General features: G+C 44.3%; 1 protein-coding gene across 3 annotated transcripts in view; it reads right to left on the bottom strand.

Annotated features, from left to right (window-relative positions):
• The window catches only part of RYR3 (ryanodine receptor 3), a 508007-nt gene that overhangs the window by 67128 nt on the left and 415238 nt on the right, over positions 1-25641 (bottom strand). For all 3 annotated transcript variants that reach the window (XM_084861661.1, XM_084861660.1, XM_084861662.1), the window contains exons 58-66: positions 23515-23630; positions 22852-22919; positions 21838-21959; positions 17482-17531; positions 17034-17094; positions 15064-15302; positions 13614-13695; positions 8632-8762; positions 1691-2011 (exon numbers count right to left, since the gene is read on the bottom strand). In XM_084861661.1, coding sequence (XP_084717787.1) covers positions 1691-2011; positions 8632-8762; positions 13614-13695; positions 15064-15302; positions 17034-17094; positions 17482-17531; positions 21838-21959; positions 22852-22919; positions 23515-23630 — 1190 coding nt within the window. The remainder of the gene's footprint in view (positions 1-1690; positions 2012-8631; positions 8763-13613; positions 13696-15063; positions 15303-17033; positions 17095-17481; positions 17532-21837; positions 21960-22851; positions 22920-23514; positions 23631-25641) is intronic.

Here is a 25641-nt window from a genome sequence, read left to right as displayed (position 1 = left end):
AAAGAACAGAAACAAGCCTCAGTGGGATTTGGGACTATCATCCTGACCTTCTTAATGAGAAAGATAAAAACTTTGTCTCATCCTATTTCTTAAATGGAATATCCTATTAAGGTTTAATTCATAATAAAGAGCAGAATCTGGGTGCTTATATTAAAAAAGTGGAATGAAATGAATGAGTTGACAATATTAATGTATATTTCAAAGTTTCTTTAGTTTAGGGCATTTTAACTGAAAACAGCCTACTTTTCATCATTTAAAAATATTATTTTGTTTCATTTTTAATTTCATAAAGAAGACTGTTTTAGAAAGAGAAAGTGACAGTAGCTCTCTGTTGAGATGCATTAACCAAGAAGTCGAAACTCAGAGCCGGGATGGCTTGGATTTCACCTCACACCTCACCCCTCATGGAAGTGCTTCTCTGCCTTGGAGCTATAAGAAGGGCTATTCCAGATGTGGGTGATTTGGGATTACTATTTAAAATTGATTTTGCTCAGGTACCAGGAATTAAGTGGCCTGATGGTAGAATTAATTCATCTGTGGAATAAAAGACCAAGTTCCATTCACATCAGTGCTTCTCTTGTTGTGACATCTTTTCTCTGGGCTCCTCTAGGGGACTTTATCTCTTTCTTTATCTCTTTATCTCTTTCCTTCCTTTAATCCAGATTTACAAATGAAAGCTTACCAACAAATGCCTCAAGGTCAACAATATTCTTGGGCTAATAGATAAGAAAGGAATGCCAACTTTATTTATTCATGTCTCTCAGAAGCCTATCTCTACTATCTAGTAGCCATTAGCACTCAAATATTTATAATTTTGATCTCAGTTCATTTCTGAGAAAAGAAGGAGGTAGAAACTTTTCTTCCTTGGTCATGCGGAGGAATGCTTACTAATTTATCTGGGAAGGAAAATACCCAGAGTTGGGCTGATACTCCCTGTGACTCGGTCACTGGGTGTCACGGTCCAGGAGACTATATGGGTGAAGCTGTTCTGGTGGACTCTTCTATCTAAACTATGGGTCCATCCAAAGCAAGGACTTTCCTATCTCCTCAGACTCTACTTTGACACAGAGGACACTAAATACTCATGGATTCCTGACTGTGGAAAGTATGGTTATTTGTTTTCTAAGTCTTTCCTTTCTTTGAGGTTGTTCTAGGAACAGAAAATCAGCTAACACCATTGCCAAGAACCTACTGCATGCAAGGAGTTCCAGAGGAACACAACCCTCCACCCTAAAAAAATCATCCCAAAACAAAGTGATACAACTATGAACCTAAATTAGAGAATGTCCAAGAGAGCATAAAGTAAGACACAACTGCCAGAAACTAACAGCCCAGCCCAGATGGCAGTGAATTTTATAGATGTGGAGAACATAAAGGACCACTTATCAAGAAAATAGGGACAATTATTACCAGGAGAGCAAAGGGGATTCTTAAGTACCAAAAGCAAATAAAGCCCGGGTTATGTATGTTAGGTAGAGTTTATCAAGAAGGTCTCAGAGGCCTGGACTAGCTGGGGAGTAAGCACGAGCATTTGCTCTAAGAAAGTCTACAGAGGAATAAGTCAATTCTTTGTACTGTTAAGTAATGGAGGTGGGTAGGGAGGACAGATTAAAGATAGTCTAAGAGGTGAAAAGAAGCTCTAAGCATCATGGTCCCTGAGCTGGGCTGGGGAGAAAGGCATCTGTGGTACCTGCAATGCGCTTCATCCAGGAGGCCTCATCGATGCCCAGGTTGTTGTTGATGATTTTTAGGATGTTGCCCAGGATGACACTGAGGTGTTCCGAGGTGACTTTGGTGCACCAGGGCCCTGTGCTGGGGGGCAGGTGCTCCGGCCCTTGCTCCCACCAGTAGGACAGGTAGTTGCAGAGCATGGGCAGGATCACCTCGATGACATGGGGCATCTCCGTGTACCGGGCTCCAGACTCGGCTAGGTGGTGGATTTCCTTCATAAGGCGTTCCAGCGGGGGGATGTCAGGACACATTTCTTCCACCATGTCGGGCATCCCCAGAACTGGCCGAGAGCATACAGGAAGAACAAAGGCACAATAATTCAAAAGCACAATGGTACAACCTTCTCTCCTCTGTCCCACCCTCCCTTTGGTCAGTAGGTGTGAGTTTCCAACCGAGAGCCTTGCACGAGGGAGCCCTGGATGTGGAGCTTCTGTCAGCTGAAGACTGCAGCTTCCAGAGGCTGGGTTATCCTCCCAAATGTCAGACTAAGTTTGAAGCACTTAAACATAAGGTTAAAGGAGCATGACAGGGACCCGGATGAGGGGCATTTCCCAAGACCTCTCTGTGACCAGGCTGGTCTCTGGGCTTCTCCCTCCTGTCCTGAGTGCACTGCAGGGAAGGCGGGTCTAGTTAGACCAAACCCCCTAATGGGTGTTAGGTTGCCAACTTGAGGTTCAATCACCAGGATGGCAGCTGCACTGCTTAGAAATGGAAAGGAAACCTCATCACATGTTGCCTTAGCTGGACCAGAGACAATACGTTCCATCCAGTTGGAAATTTTGGGAAAGGAACATTGCACATGAGTTGATTTCTACATTTACAACTGACCTGTGGTGAGCTGTCAATCACTTAAGCCTTTTTGTTCCTGCAGGCAAATGTGCAAGGAATAATGAATAGCCCTGCTCTTTCTTCACTCTGAATGACTGCAATCACTTCACTGAACAAGGACAGAAGGGATGAAGTTGCAACAGAGTTCCACATTAAAGGTTATCAGATACAAGAGGAGCCAATAGAAGAAGCCAAGGGCTAGCTGTAACAGGTTCTCTGCAAGGAAAAGGACACCTCCCCTTCCTCCCCCCTTAAAGCTGGGAAGAGAGACTAAAAGCATCCTGAGGTTCCTTACAGGTGAGGAGATAAAAAGGGCGCTGAGTGAGGGACAGGGCGGGTTGAGAAAGAAGCACAAGTCCAAAGCTCTACAGGTGCATCCCTTCATCTTACTGCTCCCCACAGAGTCCACCTGGACTTGGGGGTGGGCACACGCCACCCAAAGGCCAAACTTCTCACACTGGGCCGAAGCAACAGGCACCACAGTGGCCAGGGAGTCTGAGAAGCCACAGGAAAATGTAGAACATTTTCCCAGAGCATCAGTTCCACTAGAAGATTTGAGGAAATGATTTTTGGTACTAGAAGTACAGTTCTCATGAATTTCTCAGGACAAAGCAGGAGCCTTCAAATAGAAGTTTGTGATTAGTGAAGTGGGTTATTCCTGCAGGCTCTCTGCTATTGGTGTTGCTGCTGGTTGGAGGTCTGCTTCAGACCTTGAGTCCACAGGAGCTGAAGGGTTAATGAGTGAGAGGCCAAGGCAAATTCTTTGGCCTTTAGAAATACTGGCTGATTGAAAAGGACTATTTTGATTTCCCTCGTGATCATACTGCCTAGAGCAGACATATAGAATAGCCCTGGCTCCTGTGGAGTGAATGAATCTGTAGCAGAGACAGGTGGTTCTGCTGGATGGCATGTGGCAACTCAATGATGGACCCCGGGGAGCTCCCTGCTACGGAGCAGTCCCATGAGGTCCCAACACACTTTCCCTAGGACAACTTTCTGTTGTTATCACTACGGCCTTTGGTAAGTAGCAGGCTAAGGATCTCTCTGCCTTGGAAGTTAGGAGTGGACCAATATTCTTTATTTATTTTATTTTATTTTTTAAAAATATATTTTATTGACTATTTACAGAGAGAAAGAGAGAGGGATAGAGAGTTACAAACATTCATGAGAGAGAAACACCGATCAGCTGTCTCTTGCACACCCCCTACTGGGGATGTACCCGCAACCAAGGTACATGCCCTTGACTGGAATCGAATCTGGGACCTTTCAGTCTGCAGGCCGACGCTCTATCTACTGAGCAAAACCAGTTTCGGCAGTATTCTTTAAAACCCAGACCATTCAAAAGGATTCACAACATGAAAACCAAAGACCCCTGGGTTTACAGTGGGAGGGAATTCCTTGGGCCAGATATGGTCCCCTGCTCACCCAGGCTTTCGCAGAGAACAAGTCTAGCCTCTGTCTTTTAGCAGAACAACAACCAGGGGTGACATCAACATGGGGGCCTGGAGAGACTGTCAAAAAATAATTTTATACGGTGTCAGGATAAAGAGGTAAAGACAGAGGAGTCAAACTGTCTACCTCCAGCTCTGCACACAGAGCAATGCCAACCACCACAGTGCAACTGAAGCTTATAGTTGTTTGCTATAAAATTATAAATAAGAAGGCTCCTGTGTGTGTGTGTGTGTGTGTGTGTGTGTGTGTACATGCGCATGTTTAAGTGGCATGTAGACAATACCTCAATAGGAATACTTTTTTTTTCTTAAGGAAAACACAGTGTTGCTTGAGGTTTCTGCACTGGAGTTATTATAATGACCTTTAAAAGTTATTTATATGTAATTGGATCTTGCCTAGAGGAAACATTTGAGATTCAGATGGTGTTTTGTACTTTAAATGCCATATAACACCACAGAATAAATGCTGCTGCGTTATCTACCTGAAAAACAGCCTTAGCTGGGTCTTGTCAGAATCAGACACAAGACTGTTAGGGAGGATCATTTGAACCACTGCCCTTTCATCTTCTAGATAAACAATTTTTAACCTTTCCTATCTCATCACACACATAAACTGATTACTAAAATTCTGCAGCACACCAAAAATATATACTTTATGCTGGGCTGACAAAACATAGGTTTAATTTTAATTCATTCACACCAGATGGCTATTGTTGTGTTGGCTACTGTTATTTTTATTTGACAATCTAAGGGAAAAGAGGTCAGTGCCCCTGACTAAACAGTCAGGTATTGCATGTTTTAAAAATTCTTGCAAAACACCAGTTGAAAATCGCTGTTCTACATCAATGGTTCTCAAAGTGAAGTCCTCCCAGCAGCAGCAACAGCAAAGTAGTGATAGGACCTTCTGAGTCCAGACCCACTGGATTAGAAACTCTATGGGTTGGACTCAGCAAGCTTCTTTCTAACCAGCCCTCTGAGGGATTTTGATGTATGCTGGGATTTGAGAACCACTGAGTTATTATAGATTCTAAAGATGTATATTTTTTCACTGAGCAGCTCTTCCCTCAAGAAGAGGGCAGCAGAGGTCCATGGAAACTGGACCTCCTTCCTCTGGTTAATTATCCCAATTGGGGTGTGCAAAGTAAACTGGCTGATTAGTATGTTTTGGCCAATTTAATGTTCTGATTAATAGACCACTGCCACACATAATCAAAGATTTTATCTAGTTTTGAATAACTGGTACATAACAGTATTAAACCTTTTCTAGGCATCTCTTTATATTTTTTGCATGAGTCAGAAAATGTAGTAGGATCTTGTAAGGTAAAAGAGTTACTAATATGACTACCTGCTGGCTGAACACTAACTGTCAATTAATAGAGATGTCCATTTGGCTGAAGGCTTGATAAATCAGTTCATATTGTATTTCTAAACTGAAGACTTACCTCATTTGTCACCCTATACATTCCTGCCCCTTCTTGATCCCTTCAGCCGTCCACTTTATATAATGAATGAAATCTACTTTAATAGAGTCTGTTAGGCCATCACTCATTCTCTGATTCCAGGCAAACCTGGTTACCCCACAATACATATTCATGCACAGTCTACTTTCCAAGAGCCTTACACATGATCAGCATTCACCCTTTGATTCACTGAATGTTGAAAAACATGGGCCCTGAGTCGCACAGTATGTCACTGATGGATGAAGAACTATGTCATCTCTAATCACAACCTTGTCCCTTTTCTTCTTTGTAAGTAAGCAATGATGGGTACTTATTTTTTTTTTTTTTTATTTATGAACATGTCTTATCAAATCAATGTGGTGGTATGTAAAATAAGAAGCAACATTTTTCAAATAGCTCTTGAGAAGGAGAACAATGGGACAGAGCTGATACCCTCCCTCCCAAAGCCAATCTAGGTTTCCTCCATCTATTTGTCAAGCTCTCACTTTGCCTGCTGCTGTGCCTCTATGAGCTCAGGAGCAGAGTAGGTCTCTCTCTTTCCCAACATGTTGGTGATACTGAGACAAAGGTGCCCTATTTCTTGAATCAAAGTAGGAGCAGAATGAATGTATAAATGTCCAGCACAGTCGTGACTGGGCCCATATCTCTTTGGAACTGGGGAGTAATGCTTAGTCTGGCATTTGCCTACAGATGTCATAGCCTTTCTCAACGTTACTAAAGCCACTCAGTTGCTCATCTCCCACTCAGCAGCAAGATGTGACTCATTTAGAATCATGAGAGGGTGGAAAAAAAACCAAGGTCGAAACATATTTTTGCTAGTCCAAGAAAAGGGGAGGAAGGGTGAGATGAGGCTGAAGGGAATGAACTTGGAAATTTCATCAGAGACTTTGGAAAGTTGAGGCATCTTAGCAGTGTTTCTTTCTTCACCAGCCCTGAGAATACCAGTCCCCATTGTATTCTTGCTCAGGAGAAGAGTTTTATAAAGTGGCCTTATCTAAGCCATCCTGGTGATCATTTCTGAGGGCAAGGTGTTTCTTTTATCTGAAGTAGAAAAAGCAAATAGGGATAAGCCCACCTTGGCTGAGCGCTCTGCATTCTTAGGTGGGGAGACTGGTGATAAAGAGTGGAACATGAACCTGTACTCTCTTAGCACTTTCTCCCTTAGGATCTCATAGCAGCTTGAGAAGGGGGCCCGAACTAAATAGAAGCGCTATGCTGTCCATCACTTGTTGGTCTGGTACAGTGGTCGGCAAACTCATTAGTCAACAGAGCCAAATATCAACTGTACAATGATTGAAATTTCTTTTGAGAGCCAATTTTTTTTTTTTTAACTTAAACTTCTTCTAACACCACTTCTTCAAAATAGACTCGCCCAGGCCGTGATATTTTGTGGAAGAGCCACACTTAAGGGGCCAAAGAGCAGCATGTGGCTCTTGAGCCGCAGTTTGCCAACCACAGGTCTGGTATATCAATATTTTAAGGAAATGTTGGTTCTGGTTTTAAATGGATTACTATTTTTTTAAAATTATGTTTTTTGTTTAAGGATTATGTTTTTATTGATTTTAGAGCAAGAGAAAGGGAGAGGGAGATAGAGGGAAATATTGATCAGCTGCCTCCTGCACAACCCTATGAGAGATTGAGCCTACAACCAGGGTATGTGCCCTGCCAGGAAAAAGAACAGGTGACCCTTTGGTGCACGGGATAACTACAGACTAACTGAACCACCCTGGCTAGGCATGGTTTTTCTTGATATTGATTAGGCCCATGGTGTGGTAATTTTTACTTCATGTTACTTTTTGTTTCATGTTACACCAAATTGCTATAGTTCTTTCTAGTTGATTCAAGGTTTCTGGGTGAAGCTCCTCTATTCCATGGCCCTTCAGTGGGATCCTAATTCATCCAGATGTGAGGAGTCTCCCTCCCACCCTCCAGGAGCAGGTTTACAACCTGCCTTGCATTCCAGTTCTAAGTTCTTCTAGGATAGGGGTGGACAACCTTTTCTGTAAGGGGCCAGAGAGTGAATATGTTGAGCATCACAGGCCAGACAGTTTCTGCTGCCATGACTCAGCTCTGCGGCTGGAGTGGAAGGGGAGCAGATGTGCTGCTGCAAATATGCCTCTTTGGCACAGGGATTATTTTGAGCAAGAAATAGCACACAGAATCTCTGAAGAAGGATTAGAAGTTACCCTTTTGTCAAGGAACTCTACATTTATATAAGGGATTTACATTAAAAAGGCAGTCTACCAGGAAAAGGGCTCTTATCAAGCAGGAGTTTCATCTGAGAGACCCCTGAATGGCTTGGCAACCTTTGTTTACAAACAGCTCCTCTTCTCCCCTTCCTGACTGCCTCCTTCCCTTCCACGCCCCATGCCTTTGGCCCTTTCCTTAGCCCTGATGGTTTTTAAGGTTCATTCCTCGGGCTCCTTTTCCAATCTCATATCTCTGTGGGGCACATGTACATATACATGTGATTAAAATAGTTTTATTTTTCTCTTGTTCATCTGTCTTTTTACAGGGGTTTTAGCCAAGAATAATGCAGGGTAGAGGGAAATTACTTTTCCTTCCTAAGATAGTGCTAAAGCAGCCACAGCAACATCTAAACAAGTGGGTGTGATCTGCTCCAATAAGAGATTATTTACAAAAACAGGCAGTGGGCTCATCATCACGGTTTGCCTACTGCTGTCTTAGAACTTAGAACAATGCTCTGTCCTTGTGTGATTTCACTTCCCTCTGGTGTTTTCCTGCTTTATTCCCCATGCAGCTGGAGAACGTGTGGCCATCATCCTTGGAAACAGTTTCTCCGTGGACATGAAGAGCATAATTAGGTTATTAGTGCAGACCTGCCCTTCTGCTGATGCTGGAGAGACACCGAACAAGTGATCACATCCCCAGGGGACAGGAGGAGAAGGCCCAGGGCAGACAAGAGAACCTGAGGTTTCAGGCCTCCTCATGTTACAGAGGAAGAAACCAAAGTCCAACAGTATCAAAGGACTTGCCCACGCTCATTTTCCCAGCAAGTTGGAGACATGCAACACATCCAGCCCTGACCTCTGGTCCCTCAGAGCATGTCAGGCTGCAGTGCTGCAGGCCACGGCTCCCTGTTCCTTCCTGGCTCTCCTCCCAGCACACAGCTGATGACCTGTGTGTGGGAAGATACTTACTAGATCTCTCCCTGGGGGTTTTGGTGTTGAAGACCGAGAGCGGATTGTAGCGGTTAAGGGTGGGCTCCAGGAATGCCACTGGAATGGCAGCTGCCAGGGAAGCCAGGCATTCTCCGAGGGCAGGACGTTGTCTGTAAACAAACAAGTCCAGTTAGAGGTGCTGCCACTCACATGCTGGCCCCATGCATTGGCGGGCCAGGCCCCTTCCCTAGGATGTCTCAGGCGCTTCTCTTTGGTGAGTCCATTGGACATCCCTGGGCCCTAGGCTCAGCAGGGCTGCATGCACACCTTTCCCTCCCATCTTTTGCTGGACACTGACCAATGCTCTGCATTGGTCTCACTACTTGGAATCCAGTTATCAATTGGCTAAGGTGATATAATATGCTTTGTAGTTTTGTACTTATCTCCCAGCATGTCTGAGAGTAAGTTTTGCTGGCATCCACACTGAATCTGATCCTCCTTATCCCCAAAGTGCTTTGAAATCTTCTGTGTAATTTCTCTGTCTATTCTCTGCTATGGCTGGAGCCTGTGTTCACCAGTGGGAACAGTAGATAATGGGCCAAAAGTACTAATGAGACACAAAATAAGATACCTAACTTATAATAAAAATAATAGGTCCCAGAGCATCTTGCTTGATTTAGAGGAAAGGCCTCTAACACCTATTACTTCTATCTCTTCCTTTCACGAACATTTGAGTGTCCAGCATGTAATGGGTTTGAAATCTTCCTCTGAAAAAAGCAACCAAACAGAAATAAAGTGCTTGGGATTCCCTAATTCAGACTTTTGGTTTTCCCACTGAGAGGATTTGTGCTTTCTTGTGGGATGACCAAGCCTGCAAGCGTAAGTGACGGGAACCAGCCATTGGCTGGTCTGCGTGAAGCTAGTACTGAGCAGTGCTTCCCTCTCGCAGAACTGGGCTTAGCCTCGAGTTGTACTGTCTAACCCAGTGGGTCCTTTCTGCTGGTGAGACAGTGCAGTGACAGTGCTGGCTTGAGGGCCATGTGTGGGGCTTTTATCTGTTGCTTTCTGGTGAACGAGAAAGCAGAGCCATCTGTTCTTCACTCACAAATATCTCCTCTTCGCCACTCATTGGAATACAATCATGGACAGACCACACACTGTTTCTGTGAGTTACATACGTGATGTCAGCTCCCATATAAGGGAAACATTTCTTCAAACAAACCAATACTGTGAGTCCTTCGTTAGACCATGATGCCAAGATAATCAGTGGGAAATGCAGACAATTGGTCTATAATTAAGAACTGGGAGGGCTTAGAGTGCTCAAGCCCATCTTGTTCGCTTTGCTCTGTGACTGATCAACTCAGATTGTGCACTGATGCTGTGAACATGAAGCTCACTAGCTAAACCTCTGATGCGAGGGTGTCGGGCTGTATCTCTGGGGAACCCCCATGGAGAAAACTGCCAGCAAGAGTGCGCGCACTTGCAGCCAAGAGCAGACACTTAACCCACCACCGCACTTCTGTGGAAACAGAAAAGCATTCAGCCCTCGGGTTCCCTGCAGCTCCCACCAGAACCTGCATCCAAGGCTGTGGAACCTGCCCTTCCAGGGGATAAGAGCCAACACATCTGGCAGCATCAAGGCGCACAAATGTCAAAACTGCAGGGTCTCTAGGCACAGATAACAAGCATTTACTCTGTGATGGGGGTGACCAGGGGAGCCAGTGCTTCCTGAGGAGTGAGCCAGACAGTTTTGGCCTTTGTCTTCCCTTCTTGGCTAAGCTCAAGGTGGTGGGAAAGTGTGAGAAGACAGGCATCCTCTTAACTTCAGGCCTGAGTGACCAACACCCCAGTGACCGCTTAGGTGAGGCCTGTCTCCCTCACACACGAGGATCTACAATAGGCTGCTCACTTTTCAGTCAACACTCTTTTTGTTTAACTAACCACCGTGGCCAATGAAGAGAGATACTGTGTTTCTTCTCCTTCAGTCTTGCTTTTTGAGGCGGAGGAGGAAATAAAGAGCTAAATCTCCATGGAAAAGAAATGCCATGGAGAGGGCACCGAAGGGAAACAATCCTGGGTGAAAGTCAGGGATGGAAAGGAAGAGCAGACCTGAGAGCAAATTTGAGCTGGTCCAGGGAGATGAACCTGGGAAACAGCAGGCCCTGGGTCATCTTGGTGCTAAATGGACCCGTTATTCCCCTCTTTCTTACTCTCTCACCAAAATTAAAGTCATGAACTCATGACAGTGAATTTCTAGAACGTCAGTCTCATACGAAGGCAGTCCTCAGGATGGAAGACAGTTTCCCGGTGCCGCACTGACTCGAGGGGCACGCATGTCCCATCCTCCCAATATTAATTACTGAGAAACCGGAGTCTCTCCCAGCTCACTCCAGGACGCATTCTAGTCTGGAGCTCACAATGATGCTAATTAGCCACTAGGCCAAAAGGGATATAAACAACACTTCTCCTGGCCTGAAAGTTTTATAAAAATAAAGCTCAGAAGTCTGCCAATTAATGCTCCTGGCTGTGAGATACCAGGGTGAATGACTGTGACCTCCAGGCCCCAGAGAGGCTGAGCTGATGAAGGCCTGCTGTTACAATGCTTCTCTGGTCATTAGCGCCCCCCAGAGGGCAGCGTGGCTGTGGACCAATCACGGCATGGGCTACTCAAACAGCTCCATAGCAACCAAAGGATCTATCTTCTTGGGAGTTTCTCACTGGATGTGGAAACTCTTTTGTCTTTCTCAGTTCACCCTGTCTAGTAGAGTATTTTTCATACATAGTACTTGGTCATGGTGACAGAATGAGGAGGGTTCAATTTGTATTTCAGTTTTTGTTACTTCCAAGTCGTTCTCTCAATTTTATTTCCATGGATTGGGACCTTGTTGCCAGGGACACAAGCAGAGACAAAGTCATCACAGCAATAATAATTATGCCTTGCACATATCTGGGGATTTGCAGCTGTGAAAGTTCCTGCATGTATATTGCAGAGGATGCTAAGAAGAGAAAACAACACATTGCAGGGGGCAGAAAGCAGGGGCAGGGATGGTACTAAAAAGCAATCTCAAAGGGTTAGGGACAGCTTGCAATGTTTGAGCACCCTTGGTCAAAAGCAGCCAGGGAAAGAAGGAGAAGTAAATCTCTAAAATATGTCTCACTTTCACAAAACAAAAGAAAACAAACAAAGGTGGTTAATAGCAGTAGCATCTCAAGTGTAGGATTTTAAATCATTAACTAGCAGACAGACAATTGGAGCAGCCTTAAGCTAGGTGCTTCTCCCAGCTGACTCCCACCACCACGGAGTGTACAGGCACAATATTCACAGCATTGCGGGGAGCAGATACATAATAAAATTGCAATAAATATATGAATAAAGCATGAAAAGTCATATGAATCTTTTTCTGGTCTGACATTTCATAGTTGACCTTTATTTGACCTTTTTTTCCAAGAGAATAATGCACAAGCTTTAAAAAAATGTACAAAGAAACGCATGCACATATAGATGCATGTATATACATACATAAAGATGAAAGAATAAGAAATTGAGAAAAGATTCACAAATGTTTAAGGAAGGAATTAATTAAAGACATCTTCCCTAAGTAAAATTCTTGACCAACTCCCAGCAAATGGAAAATTTTAACTTAATTCTCTAGTTGACTTGGTATAATATGGTTGAAACTTTTGTTTGCCCAGTTCTAAATGACAAACATCCATATTTTATGTAAAGCAATAAGGAAAGCTGTGCAACTATAAGGAATTAAAATCATAATAAAAATAAAGTAGTCAATAGTTTCTCAAACTCTTACATCCAGAAGCTGTGTGAAAGCTGTGATTATGAAGACAGACATTTCTTGAACATGTTTAGGTTACTAGCACATGATTTCAAGTCATAGTTCTTGAGTTTTTTTGTTGTATTTTTTAAAATTGATTTCAGAGAGGAAGGGAGAGGGAGAGAGAGATAGAAATATCAATGATAAGAGAATCACTGATTGGCTGCCTCCTACACACTGCACACTGGGGATTGAGCCTGCAACCCCGGCATGTGCCCTTGACCGGAATCAAACCCGGGACCTTTCAGTCCGCAGGCCAACACTCTATCAGTCCTAGGCAAACCAACTAGGGCTAGTTATTGAGTTTTTGAAAGAACCAGAGTATTTTTTTGTTGTTGAAATTGCAGTAAGAATTTATGTAGGTTTTGATGTTAAATAAGGATTTATTGTTGACATGATAATGGTACTATAAACTGAGAAGGCACACTGGGCATAGATACCAAGACATGTTTAGATAAAATAATTTCAGGCACAGATTGAATTCCTTCCAGTTTCCTCATTTGAAAAAAAGGGGGGGGGGGAGGAAAAGAAAGACTTCTAAGGATAAGACTAAGTTTGGTTAATACTGTGTTTATCCCTCTGATCTTCCCCATACACTTAAACAGAATAACACAATGCATGGAATTTGATGGTGAAAAGCAGGGAAGGGGTCACAAAGGCCTCCACGCTCCAGGCAGATTAGAGAGCCAAGCTGATACCCATGCCCTCTGTCAATCAGCTTGTTCAGATTCAAGATTACTGAAAAGCATTTCTGCCACCAAAGTGTGGCCTCGTTTGAAACTATAGCTAATCTGTCAGCCGAGAACGGTCAAGACCCAGGATTGTGTCACATAGAAACTCATTAAACTCTAAGCAACTGCCTCATGTCCCTCGAGTTCCTCAGCCAGCTTTAACCATAGGAGTCCTGGAAGCAATTTGGAAGCTGTGATTATGAAGAAATGGGCATTTCTGGGACCTTTTTTGGTCACTAGCACATGATTTTTAGCTTGGCTCTACTGCTCCTTCGCCAGTTATCTCCACAAAAGTCCTAAGTTCCACTTCTTAACATTGCCATAAACATTGCATAACCTAGGCTCACGGTCACCATCCCATTTCAGCGAGCATTTTGATTTTGCTGGACTGAAAAGATGCTATGGTTAAGTAATGCTTTTCTGGGCCTGAACGTGTTAGCCTCCTGTGTTCACTCATTACCTTTCCACATAGATGTTCTTTCCTGTTCCAAGGGAGTAGAGGCTGCACAGTATGTGGTAGCAGGAAATCTGCACATCACCCACTAGAAAGAACAAAAAGAGCATCACCGCCTTGCACCATCACAGCTCGCCACCTCCCGCACACCGAGAGGGTCTACCAACAGAAAAAGGCATTGGCATCACCCGAGAGCCAGAGAGATATTTTTCTTTCTCTTCCTCCTCCTACCACCTCCCATCCCTAGAGCCTCTTTTTACCCTGGTTATAGTTGAACTGGGAGAAAAAATATTGATAGAAGACTCTCCTCCACTGAGCCATCCCAGTTCCTCCGTGGGGCTCAGGTTGGGGATCACAAAGAACCATTAGACCACCGAGCCCTTCCATATGGGATTTTTTTTTTTCTGAGTAGGAGGAGACACCGTAGTCAAATTTTAGCCAGAGGAACATATTTCCTTGTTTTGAAAAAAAGAATGCAAGAAATCTGAAGTTTTAATGAGCCTTCTATTCATTTCCTAAGAAGATATATCCAATGTCTCTACCTCTTCCGAGTTGGAGCAAAATTCCTCATTTTCACCTGTCCCAAGTTCTCTGAGGTAATTTAATCAGGTTGTGATTTTGCCACGTTTCCTGAGGGAAGGACTTGTTCCACTTGGGAGCTCACAAGTTTATCTGCAGGCCACATGTCCCTGGTAATATCTGCAACTCATCACATGGCTGGGACTAACCACGCTGAGAACTAATTCAATATTTTATTTTTTAATACGGAGGTGAGTTAATTCCATGACAGGAAATAATGGGCTGAGATGTTCCCCCAACCCCACAGAAATACTAACTTTCAGTTGTTCAGGGATATAGAAGACCCAGCTCTAGCTACCGACAACTGGCTAAATTAAATTAAATCTTGCTAGCATTTAAAGTGTGAAACTGAAGCTTAGTGGCAGAATATTTTCAGGAGAGTTCTATACATGATTTTGAATGCAAACTAAGGTAAAACCAATCGAATATGGTCTTCTGAAGCCCCAGATAAGAAAATGGTAGCAGCTTTCCTTTGCTCCTGGTATTCAATGAATAAATTAGGGCTTCTTAAGAGGAAACGTGGTGTCTGAAAAGCCCTGGGAGCAGTCCTGCTGGATTATTCAGATAACCTGTTCAAATTAAGTAGGAACAAAAGGCCCGGAGCTAAACCAGAGGGTGGAAAATTTTGGTCCTGAATAATAGTAGGAAAAGATTAAATACTATATATACTCAAATTTGGGGATTTCGTGTCTTCCAAGAGTTTACTAAATAATTTTTAAATATAAAAAGAAAACGTGTGGAATGATTCTCTCTCAACCCCTCCCTCAAGGTCAACCTCAGAGACTGAGCCACACACACACACACACACACACACACACACACACACACTCTTCCTGTCTGTGGCCAGGTGCACGTGAATCCACGGCATCTGACTCACAGAGTAAATCCACCCCGAACTGGTGCTGAGCCACGTGCTCAAAGATGGACGTGAGGATGGGGAGCAGCGCCACTGTGGTGTAGTTAATGTTCTGAGAGACGCCTTTGATCTGCGTCCTGGAATGGGTGAACTTCCCAAGCTTCAGGTTTTCCGAAGTCTTCTCCAAGTCCTCCGCAGCGTTTTCAAAGAAGGCGCGCAACCCAGCCTTCACCAGCTCTGAGCCTGACTTCATGACGGTCCTGTAAGCAAACAATGTTCAAAACCAGGAGCATAGCCCAAAACTTTGGCCAACCTTCTTCCTGAAACTGGTGACCTGCAGTGCACACTGGGCAGATGTTAGACTCCCCAGCCACCCAATGACACTTGGTCAGGAGAGAGGGAGAGGGCCGTGAGCGGCCTGGGGGAACCTGGACCACACAGTCCCTAAGAGTAAGGCTAGCACTGGATGGTGTGCTCAGTTTGAGGGAATTTGTATTCAACTCGCTGGAAACACAGAGGATGATTCAGAATGAAACCGATATTGGTCACCTGGTGTCTGTATGTGTCACAGCAGGCTACCTCCTTTTGCAAAAATCTAATTAAAAGAACAGTGAGGGAAGGTTTTTTTTTTTTTTTTTTTTTTTGCAGCTCACTGTAGGATAAGCAACTTTGATAAGACCTGGCAAGAAATATTCACTCTCCTACGATGCCAGAGCTGAGAGAGAACAAAGAAACAAGCCAAGTGGTGTGTGGATTTCTACAGCTTGCAGGATGTCCTCACTTGGAGGAGGGAAGGAAAAGGGACAGCCAGCCCTTTTAAAACAGACAACTTAATTCACTTCAAGAGCTATGGATATCTGAGGCCCTCCTTCAAAAACTATTTTATAAAACTTAGAATTGGAACAAAGCCTACAATCTCTATTATTTTCCACAGGTCTGCATCTTATTCATGAGATGATGACGGGCCTGCTATAAGCACAGCTGCTTTTTATCTTTGCTTTTATGATCACCCAATTAACCAGAAAAGTAAAAACAAGGACATGAAGTCAGCGAGGCTTGATTCTTTCCTGAAAGTGGTCATGAGCTTTCCAATCTCCCCCTGACTTCCCAGTCGCAGGTTTTCTCAGGAATGATGATCACACTGACCTGCGTTTTTTAAAAAAGTGGACTCCCTCTCTGAAGGCATTCCACATTTCTGGGGGGAAAGTTCCCTCACTCACCCCAACTGCAAGGGATTTCAGACTCCTGGGTCTGATCCTGCAAACTTTGTGCTGTTTCTTTCAAAAACCTAAAAATCCCCTGAGGGTTTTCTTTTTTCTTTTTGTAACCATTCTTAGTTTGTGGTGGATTTTCCCCTGGCCACTCCGAGGTTGGGCCTCTCCTCTACATCCGGAAGTATGCCTTTGACAAGGGCTCTGCACAGTGTGCTGATGAAAGCTCCTGTCAGTCCTTTTCACGGCTTCCCTCTTTTTTATCTCATCAAATATAAAATATTTATTTTATCTGACTACATATATTTTTAAGACTTCTTTTCTGTTCAGGCATCTTTCCTACCAGACCCTCAGGCTGTGGGCTCAAACTCTGTCTGCGACCCTGCATTTCCTCCCTCCCCAGGACTCTTAGGCCTTGCCACCCATCAGCAGTGCTTGCTTTTTTTTGTGGAGAATTAGGTACAGAGTGGCATGGCACTGTGCCTCACGATCTATTTTATCTTCTCATAGATGAATTTCTCAGGAAGAGAAGACAAGAATGGCCAGATGCTCAGCTTTTGGTGTTCAGCATACACCACAGTGGTAGCCCTCTGCCACGTGAACTGAGAAATGAGAGTGCCAAGGCCAGGGTGAGAATCATCTTTTCCCTGTGTCCCCCCATATTGCCCCAACAGCACCTGCAGAGCAGTGACATGTCTTCTTGTCAGTAAAATAATGTGTGAGAGGAGAGGGTTAGAGAGGGAGATTTGAGAAATATTTGGAAAAACTGGGCAGTCTTACCTTGTGTCCAGTGTTTGAGCTAAGATGTGAAGGCAGCTCACCATCGTAGTAGAATCACTCCCTAGAACAAAAAAATATCACTGTGACTTCCTGAACCATTCAACCCATCTTTCAAACACAACCAACCACAGCCCAGTGAAATTAACCACCAACACACACATGCCAGGCCTATGGGCAAGGATGATGAGTTTATCTCTGGCCTAACATATTGCTTTAGGATGGATGTTGAAGGCAGAGCTTAAAACATTCATTGGTGTGGGAAATCTGAACTGTTCAAGGGATAGAGAGGTCATTTATCATACTTTAGACTAATTTTCTATGGCAAATTAAGGCGACACATTGGTCCCCAGGCTCAGATTGTCTGCAGGAGCCACAAACAAAGCCAAAGTGTGAGCTCAGGATAATTACAAGAAGAATTGCACCCTTCAGCAATACCTGTCTCACTCACCGAAGAGGGAAATCCTGTGCCGAACAAGAGCAGCAAGTTTGCAGAACAGGCTGAAGCAGAAAAGAGCATGAGTCGGAGAGGCATGGAGATTCAAGGATTAATTTGTCCCTCCCTCTGTCCCCCATGCTGTGACACAGAGAACACTGAATGGCACTCTAGCAAGATGCCCTGTGTTCTCCTCAAACAAGTCTCTGGACCACACCTGGAAAGCAGGTGGTTCTCATAGTCTTGTTGGAGAGTCATGAGAGGCACCTCGCAGGCAGCTCCTACCTTACCGAGAATGAGCCTTCTGGAACAGTTACAGTGTTCTGCAGTGAGCCGGTTGCTGCAAACCACACCTTGCTATAGAGTACTATAATACTAATTTGTATGACATCTGGGGATAAACAAGGACTCTGGATGGAGGCATAATTTCTCCATTGTTGCAATAGATGGCAAACTATTCGGCAGCCTTCACTGGGGTGTGAGCTTTTTGCTGGGAGATGGGCGGGAAGGTGGTGCTGGAAGAATGTTCATGGTTCAGGTATGAGCAATATCGTGTGGCGCCCCAAATGTAAGGAATTTGCTTTTCTTTGTCGTTTCCTATTCATCCATGAGCCTGTCTGGGTTGCTGTCCTAGCTGGGTCCCTGGAGGCCAGGAACGCCCATCTGCTCTGCCTTTGTGCTTTCTGTCCTACGCCACGCTTCCCGCCCATATTGTCTGCCGTGGAAGCGCTGGAGGCCAGCTGTGTCTACTGTTTTACTTTCCACAGTGCCTAACAGAGGGCCTTGGGGAGCTGGAAAGGAGCCCATGGATGTTTCTGAGCACACTGCCCATGGGCCCTGATGGACCCTGTCATTTGACCTGTGTTGTCTGTGCGCATAGGAGGAGATGCCTCTGAATCCCACCTGACACTAGCACAACTAGACAACCTGACGACCCCTTCAGAAAGTAGCCCTTCCCAGGGGAACAGAAAGAGGGGAAGCAGAATAAAACACTCGGTACTCCAAGGTGAGGCTGAGCTGAAGTCTCATTCACAGTTTCTCACGGGCTCCGTGCCCCACCCAGGGTGGAAGTCTTTCAGAGGACAGCTCAGAGAACTACTACTTCCCGAGTCGGGTGGGGATGATGACTTGCTCACCTTACCCTGGTTTCCAGTGACCACCCTGGGCCTTTGAGGGATGTCCCCTAGAAATCACAGCCCAAGTCCCTCATGGTTAGTCATTATTTCCGCAGTGGAAATAAATTGGGACCCCCAGCCTAGAGCTTAAGAGGACTCAGAATGAGTTCATAGAAACGTGGCATCCAGCTAGTGTGAAATGAAATCTGGATTGCTTCTTTCTTTTTATCTCTTCTTCCAGTTTTCCCCCCCCTCCCCCCCCCACTCTGTATCTGGTATCCAATAACTCGCAGAGTTGAGGGAGGGGGGCCGTCAGGAGGAATGGGAGTTCTGTGGTTCTGTCCTGACCAGCTGGGCTGTGGGTGAAGCCACTTAATGGTGGTCAGGGTGTCAGCTTTCTCATCTGTAAGTACAGAGTAGTCACACTGCCCTTAGCTTTTAGAGCTAGGGGCTTTCTTATTTCTGGTGAAATAAACACATGCTCTGTATAAGTACAAAATAACACCTCTCTAGCTGAAGCAGATGGTTTGCTGTTTGATCCTAGTGCTAGCATGGCTCCTCTTGCTGTGGGATGTGCCTTCTCAGGTCAGCGAGGCCAGGGCCCCAAACTTCCACAGGCTCCTCCTTGTCCCCTAGGGGGCCCATGATTTAAGCAGCAGCATTGTCCTTAGCCCAGAGTCGTGAGAGGCCTGGGTCCCCTCTGAATGTGAAGGTGATAAATTAAAGGGACCCCAGGAGAGAGCCCAGAAAACCTTGTGAATAGCATTCTGTGCACAAGAGGTGGGGCAGGGTGAAGGATGCAAACAACAGGGGTCTGAAAACGTGAGCAGGTGCAGTGAGCACCAATGTCTACGCAGAGGGCAGCAGGCGCTGCTGGGTCTGAGAGCTATTTGCAAGGCTGATCAGCTCCAGGTTGTATGCCAGCCGTGACAAATGGTGCCTGCTGAACAAATGTTACATTTCCATGAATTAATAACCTAAAAAAAAAAAAAGAAGAAGAAAACAGACACACCTGCCCTCTGTTGATGTACCTGAGTATCTCATTTTTGCTCCTCAATTTCCTAACTGCTTACAAAATACACTGGGTGCATCCTAAAAATATTTAGAAATCACTGGCCAGCAGTAGATTACAAGGGTATCCCATTTTGATAGCATGAGTTCCTCCTCTCTCAGCAAGTGAGGTAAGTAATGACAGTGCAAGGAAAATGACAGTTGGTCTTGACCGAGGACTGGGCCTTCATTCCTGCCCTAGTTTACTCACTGTTGCTTCAGGCACTGTGTCAACCTGACCAAACCTCAGTTTCCTCATCTGCAAAGTGCAGATTATAATACACAGTGTTCTTAGAATTTAAAGCATTGAGATAATGATACCCAAGTGGACACACTCTGCCTATAAAAAATTAAGCTCACTGCTTAGCCATGTGTATTTAATAAATGCTAGCTAAATCCTAATGTTGAATATCTTCCCAAAGGTGCTGATACCTAACAGCTGGGTCTTTTATTACAATACATGACCTGGTGCATGAAATTTGTGCACATTAAAGGGGATTAATTAGAGGAAATATTTTAATATTGATATTTGCCCTTTCTCTATAATACAAGTGCCAGAGATAAAAGAAAATTAATAAAATGTGTATGAAAATATTTCTCCTGTCAGAGCCTGAGGCGTGCCACGGGAACCAGAGTCAAGTCCCCGCCCACCCATGTGCGTCTTGAAATCACGCGAGATGCAGGCCTGACCAGCCCCACCACCACTGGGCTATATCCAGACCCGGCTGGCCCCAGCCCCATCAAGCCCCACTGGGTGGATGGGGGCAGGGGCACGGCCTCAGATTGCCTGGCCTGGCACTGAGGCGAGGGGTGGGGGGAGAGAGGGGGAGATGTGGCCTGAGGTCTCCCAGCCTGGCACCAGGGCACGGGTGCAGCTTGAGGTCCCCTGTCAAGCCTCACTGCGGGAGGCGTCCCTGCTGATTGCTCTTTAAGGCTCATTACAGAAACTCAGTCTCTGCTGTGGGTGCAGCCATTTTTGTTATGGCTTGACGGTCAATTTTCATATTCCCTCTTTATTAGATAGGATCATGTACACTATTCACCATCAGTGGATGCTAGGGAAGGATTTGATTGTCTGCTTTCATTATAGTCTTTAACTCTCTGTCATTTATAAATCTAACCCTCCCTTGAACTCATAAATTAAACACAGAGAGAACCTAAGGCATGGTGGAGTCCATCTCTGAGACTGATCATGAAGCATCCCTTTTGTTCTCTGCCGAGGCATCCATGTATTATGCCCCGTAAAATGTAAAGGAGCTGGTGCTTTTTTTTTTTTTTTTTTTTTTTTTTTTTTTTTTTTTTTAAACACACAAATCAAACATTATTATTGATTTAAGAGAGGAAGGGAGAAGGAGAGAGATAGAAACATCAGTGATGAGAGAGAATCATTGATTGGCTCTCTCCTGCATGACCCACATTGGGTACTAACCTGCAACCCGGGAATTGAACCATGACCTCCTGTTTCATAGGTGGATGCTCAACCACTGAGCCATGCTGGCTGGGCAAGGGCTGGTGCTTTTGATGAAAAATGTTTCCCTATTAAGAATTTAACTTGAATTATGTTGCTCAACATTGTAAATCTCAGATAGTCCACACCAGAATTTGTAAGATATGATTCTGTTTCTAAATTTTAAGCTTAAAAGGCCTGATAAGAAAGGGATTGAACATAGCATTAATTTGCTTCTTCTCAATGTTGTGTGTGTGCTTTTCTTAAGCTTGAGAATTACTTTCACCTTTATCTAAATGTTATTTCAGGATAGAAGTTAACCTGATATATAAATTTTCCCCTAGCCCTACTAAAACCCCCAAACAGTGCACTTTTCTATGTTGCCAATATAACAATCTATAATAATAAAAGTGTAATATGCAAATTGACCGAACGGCAGAACAGCCAAACAGTGAACCAACCGTCCTTATGACTTTCCAGACAACCTTCCAGATGAAGCTGGGGCTGTGAGAGCTGAGGCAGCCGGGACTGTGAGGGCCAAGCCCCTTGCATGAATATAATGCATCGAGCCTCTAGTACATAGATAAGTATTAATAAAATTACTTAAAAAACAAACAAACAGGTGATAACTAAAACCTCTGAGCCACCAACCATCAGGATACAATTCATTTCTCCAAAAGACTCATTGAGTCTCCAGGAACCTGGGGTTTATATAAACCACATCAGCACCAGGACCTTCTCTTTCCTGCAAAGACTCACCTGGCTACCATTTCTTTCTCCTTATGGGAGGCATACCCGCTGCTGCTAAGGGGCTTCAGTGGGGATGACAGGAAATAGAGGCGGTGATTGGTGAAGTACTGGTCAACCAGCGGGAGGAGCACCTGGAAAACCCAGCAGAAGTTAACTTTTAGGAAGCCAGCCAAAGCCCTTCCTGTGGTTCCTTTGGCAAAGTTCATGCTCAGTGAGCAAAGGCCTCTGACCGGCGGCTTTCTAACACATTTTCCTCTCCTATGCTTGAACCCAGAGGTCCTCGTGTGCATGAAAGGATAAGGCCACCAATGAGCACAGACCCGAGTCATCATTGTCAGGGGTATCCTGTGGGTCACCTGCACTGAGACATGACTTCCTGGGCATGGCAACCAACAGGTACCTGGTCCAGCAATACTAGCCTGGCACATTCTATCACTGCTTCTCAGAACATGGCTGACCCAAGGCTGCCTGCCCATGCAGTCAGTCCTCTGAATGGGGTTGTCTGGCAGAGACTGCTTACTGGCTCCCAGATTTACCCCTCCCCCCCGTATTTATCTTAGCAATAGAAACCCCCTAGTTTGGGCACAAGGTCACCAAACTGGAGAATGCACTATCCAGTCTCCCCTCTAGCTAGGCAAGGCTAAAGTGACTAAGTTCTAGCTATTGGGATTGAGCTTTTAAAACAGTAGCAGCTTGCCCTCCCAACTCCCTTCCCTCTTTTCCACAGATGTGGTACAGGTGAGCTGGTTAGGACCACACGGACACAGACCACACCATAGGAGACGGTGGAGCATCAGAGAAGAGCCTGCGACCCTGGGTGATGCGTGGAACAGAGCAGGCTGCCTGCCTCCTCGGACCACCTTCCTGCCTCGGGAATGTTCCACAGGAAAGAAACATGAGAAATGTCAGTCTCATCGAAGCCATTGGACTTTTGGATATCTTTGTGGGGTCGGCTTAACTTGTATCCTAAATCATATGGATCCTAAGAAGAAAGTAATTAAGTAAGCACAGAGAGTCACTTACTTTGGCAAAGAATTTGATCTCCTGGTCATGGGGAGACCTTTCAGTTTTCCCACTGATGACAATGGCTTCTACAAAGACACAAGTAATGCAGAGTTGGTCAGAGTTAAAAATCCAGAACCAGTCACAGCTCTGTTTTTAGAAACAGAGCAGCTCTTCCCAAGGCCGCGAACAGGCCATTTGACAAAGTATCTTTTATTTTACAAAGGACTTTACAGTTGTGCTGGTTAGTTACTTCCTGTGTCAGTTCTCTAAGCTGTTTCACTATCCTTTTATCCACTCATTTTTAAAAAAATTAAAAATAATTATTTTCTCTTTCTCCACGTTATTGATGAGAAAGGAGCTTCAGAGAGGGTAAGTCATATGCCCATGGTCTCACAGCAAAACAAAGAGAAAGTTAAAATAGGACAAGTTATATGAAAATAAATGACAAGTAGTTTAATCAAAACCAGCATGGAAACCAGCATGAAACTGATTTTTTAGAGGTAGGTGGAGTAGGGGTGGGATCTCTGTCACTGTTTCCTCCCCAGAAACATATGCCTAAATGAATCATGAACAGCTACAGTATGAGGGCCTCATTCCTGGATAAAGAAATATCAAATGCTTTGATATAATGAAATATTATGAGGAGCATACATGTTTGTGACATATTGCAAAGATACTTACCCAAATGGGCAATAAACTCTTGAGCAGAATCAACATATTTCAGGATCTTCTTCAAAAATTTATAGGCAAACCTCTTTTCCATGGAGAAGGCATCCAGCTCCATATCCTTCATACCTCTAAGGTTGGAAGCAGGTAAATCCCGGGAAGCAACAGAGATAACTACGTGACTTTGGTGCATCAGCAATCCTACCTGCATTGACTTCATTTTCCAAATGAGAATCCCTATTCTGGCTCAGTGACTTGACTCATTTGACTAATTTCCCTTTGTACCTGGAACTGCCTCCCTGAGCAGTTCCAGGTACACTTATACTACAATAATTTCTGAAAATATTTTTAAAAAAATAACTATTATTTATTCAACAGACATTGAGCTGAGAATAAGTCAACGAAGCAAGCAAGAGCCCCTGCCCTCCTGGAACTTACATGCTAGCTATAGACAGAAAAAAAGAAAAAAAAAAGAAAACAAGATATAAATTATATGGAATGCTTGAAGTTTATAAGTTTTGTGAAAAAAAAAAAGAAAGGAAAAATTAAAGCAGGAGGAAGGGGCCCCAGAGTGTCAGAAGTGGGGGAGAGTGGACTGTAGTGTTAAACAGAATAATCAGTGCTGCTCTCATGGGGTGCAGGATATCGGAGTAAAGGCTTGAGGGAGATGAGAGGACGTGCTTACAGACATCCGGGGAAAGAGCTTTGCATATTAGGGAGAGGAGATGCGAAGGTCCTGAGGTGGGAGCATGCATGCTGAGTTGAAGGCATATGGCAGAGGGCAGTGTGGATAGCATGGAAGTGAGCAGGCAATCAGGAGGGTGTTGTTGGACAGGAACTAAATCATTAGGGCCCTGTGTGCCATCCTTCAAATTTTGCTTTTCCTCCGAGATGGGAGGCTATTGAAAGCTTTGAATAGACGAATGACATGATATGACTTACACTGTAACAGAGTTACTCTAGATTTGAGGTTGACTGTGTGGACAAGGATTGAAACAGGGAGCCCAGGTGGGAGGCTCTTTCAGCAATCATGATGACAACATGGAAGTGGTGAGAGGTGATCATATATTAGGTATCTTAAGGTAGAACCATCAGAATTTCCTGAAGGGTTGGATGTAGGTTGGAAGAAAAAGAGAAGAGCCAAGATTTCTGGCTTGAGCACCAGAAGGGACTGCCACGGAGGGAGGGGAAGCTGAGGTTGGAACAGGTCTGAGCTGTGAGTAGCAGATACTGGGAGTTCTCGGCAGTGACAGGGACTCACTTCCTCATCTATATGTCCAAGTGCCCACCACAGACTCTGGCTCATGGTAAATGGCCACTAGAACATGCTTCCCCAATTCAATTATCTTTCTTCTTTTCCCCTTCTATTTCCTTGATTTTCTTGTTGGTTACAGTAAAGAGGAACTTTTCATTTCTGTGAGCAAGTGATTTATCAGCAAATCACCGGACGCATTCTTGGTGTTAAGATCAGGATTAAAAAGATGATGGGAGCCTTTCTCACATGCTTCCTGGAGGCTGTCTCCTGTGGCCTGACCTTTGCTGCTCAACAATATGGCAAATATGTTTAGTTATTTTTCTATGTGAGATATAACTGAAATATTTGTATAGGCTTTTAGTTGGTTTTCTGCTATTCAGTAGCAACATTCTGTAGGAAACGGAAAGAAACAGCAGCTGGCTCAGCAAACATTTCTTTAGGAGGAATGGCTCTATCAGATAGGAACACTGGTCTGCCTTTCACTCCACAAAGTGCACAGCACACAGGTCCCTGTGCAGCACAGCCACCACTGGCCTTTAACCAGCGGGAAAACAGGTTCTACTTTTAAGACGTAAGCAGCCAAGACCATTCTCATATAAAACATTCACCTAGTTAATTCTGACAAACCTAAGTTTGAGATAAAACGTCACTGATGCTTACTATTATTGTTATGTAACTTAAATAGTATATAAAACAACAAAATAAAAGTGTCAAGAGAACTGTTGATTCTATGAGAACTAAATTGCATATTTTGCAAATACCTGCAATTGCAACCAAATACATATATGTATGTACATATTTTTTAATCTTCACCTGAGGATCTGCCTTTTGATTTTAAATAGATAGATAGAGAGGGAGGGAGGGAGGGAGGGAGGGAGGGAGGGAGG

Source organism: Pipistrellus hanaki (genome assembly GCF_964339955.1).
Source record: "Pipistrellus hanaki genome assembly, chromosome: 1".
NCBI lineage: Eukaryota > Metazoa > Chordata > Mammalia > Chiroptera > Vespertilionidae > Pipistrellus > Pipistrellus hanaki.
Note: the sequence above shows the minus strand (reverse complement) of the source record. Positions and strands in the feature narration are given on the sequence as shown.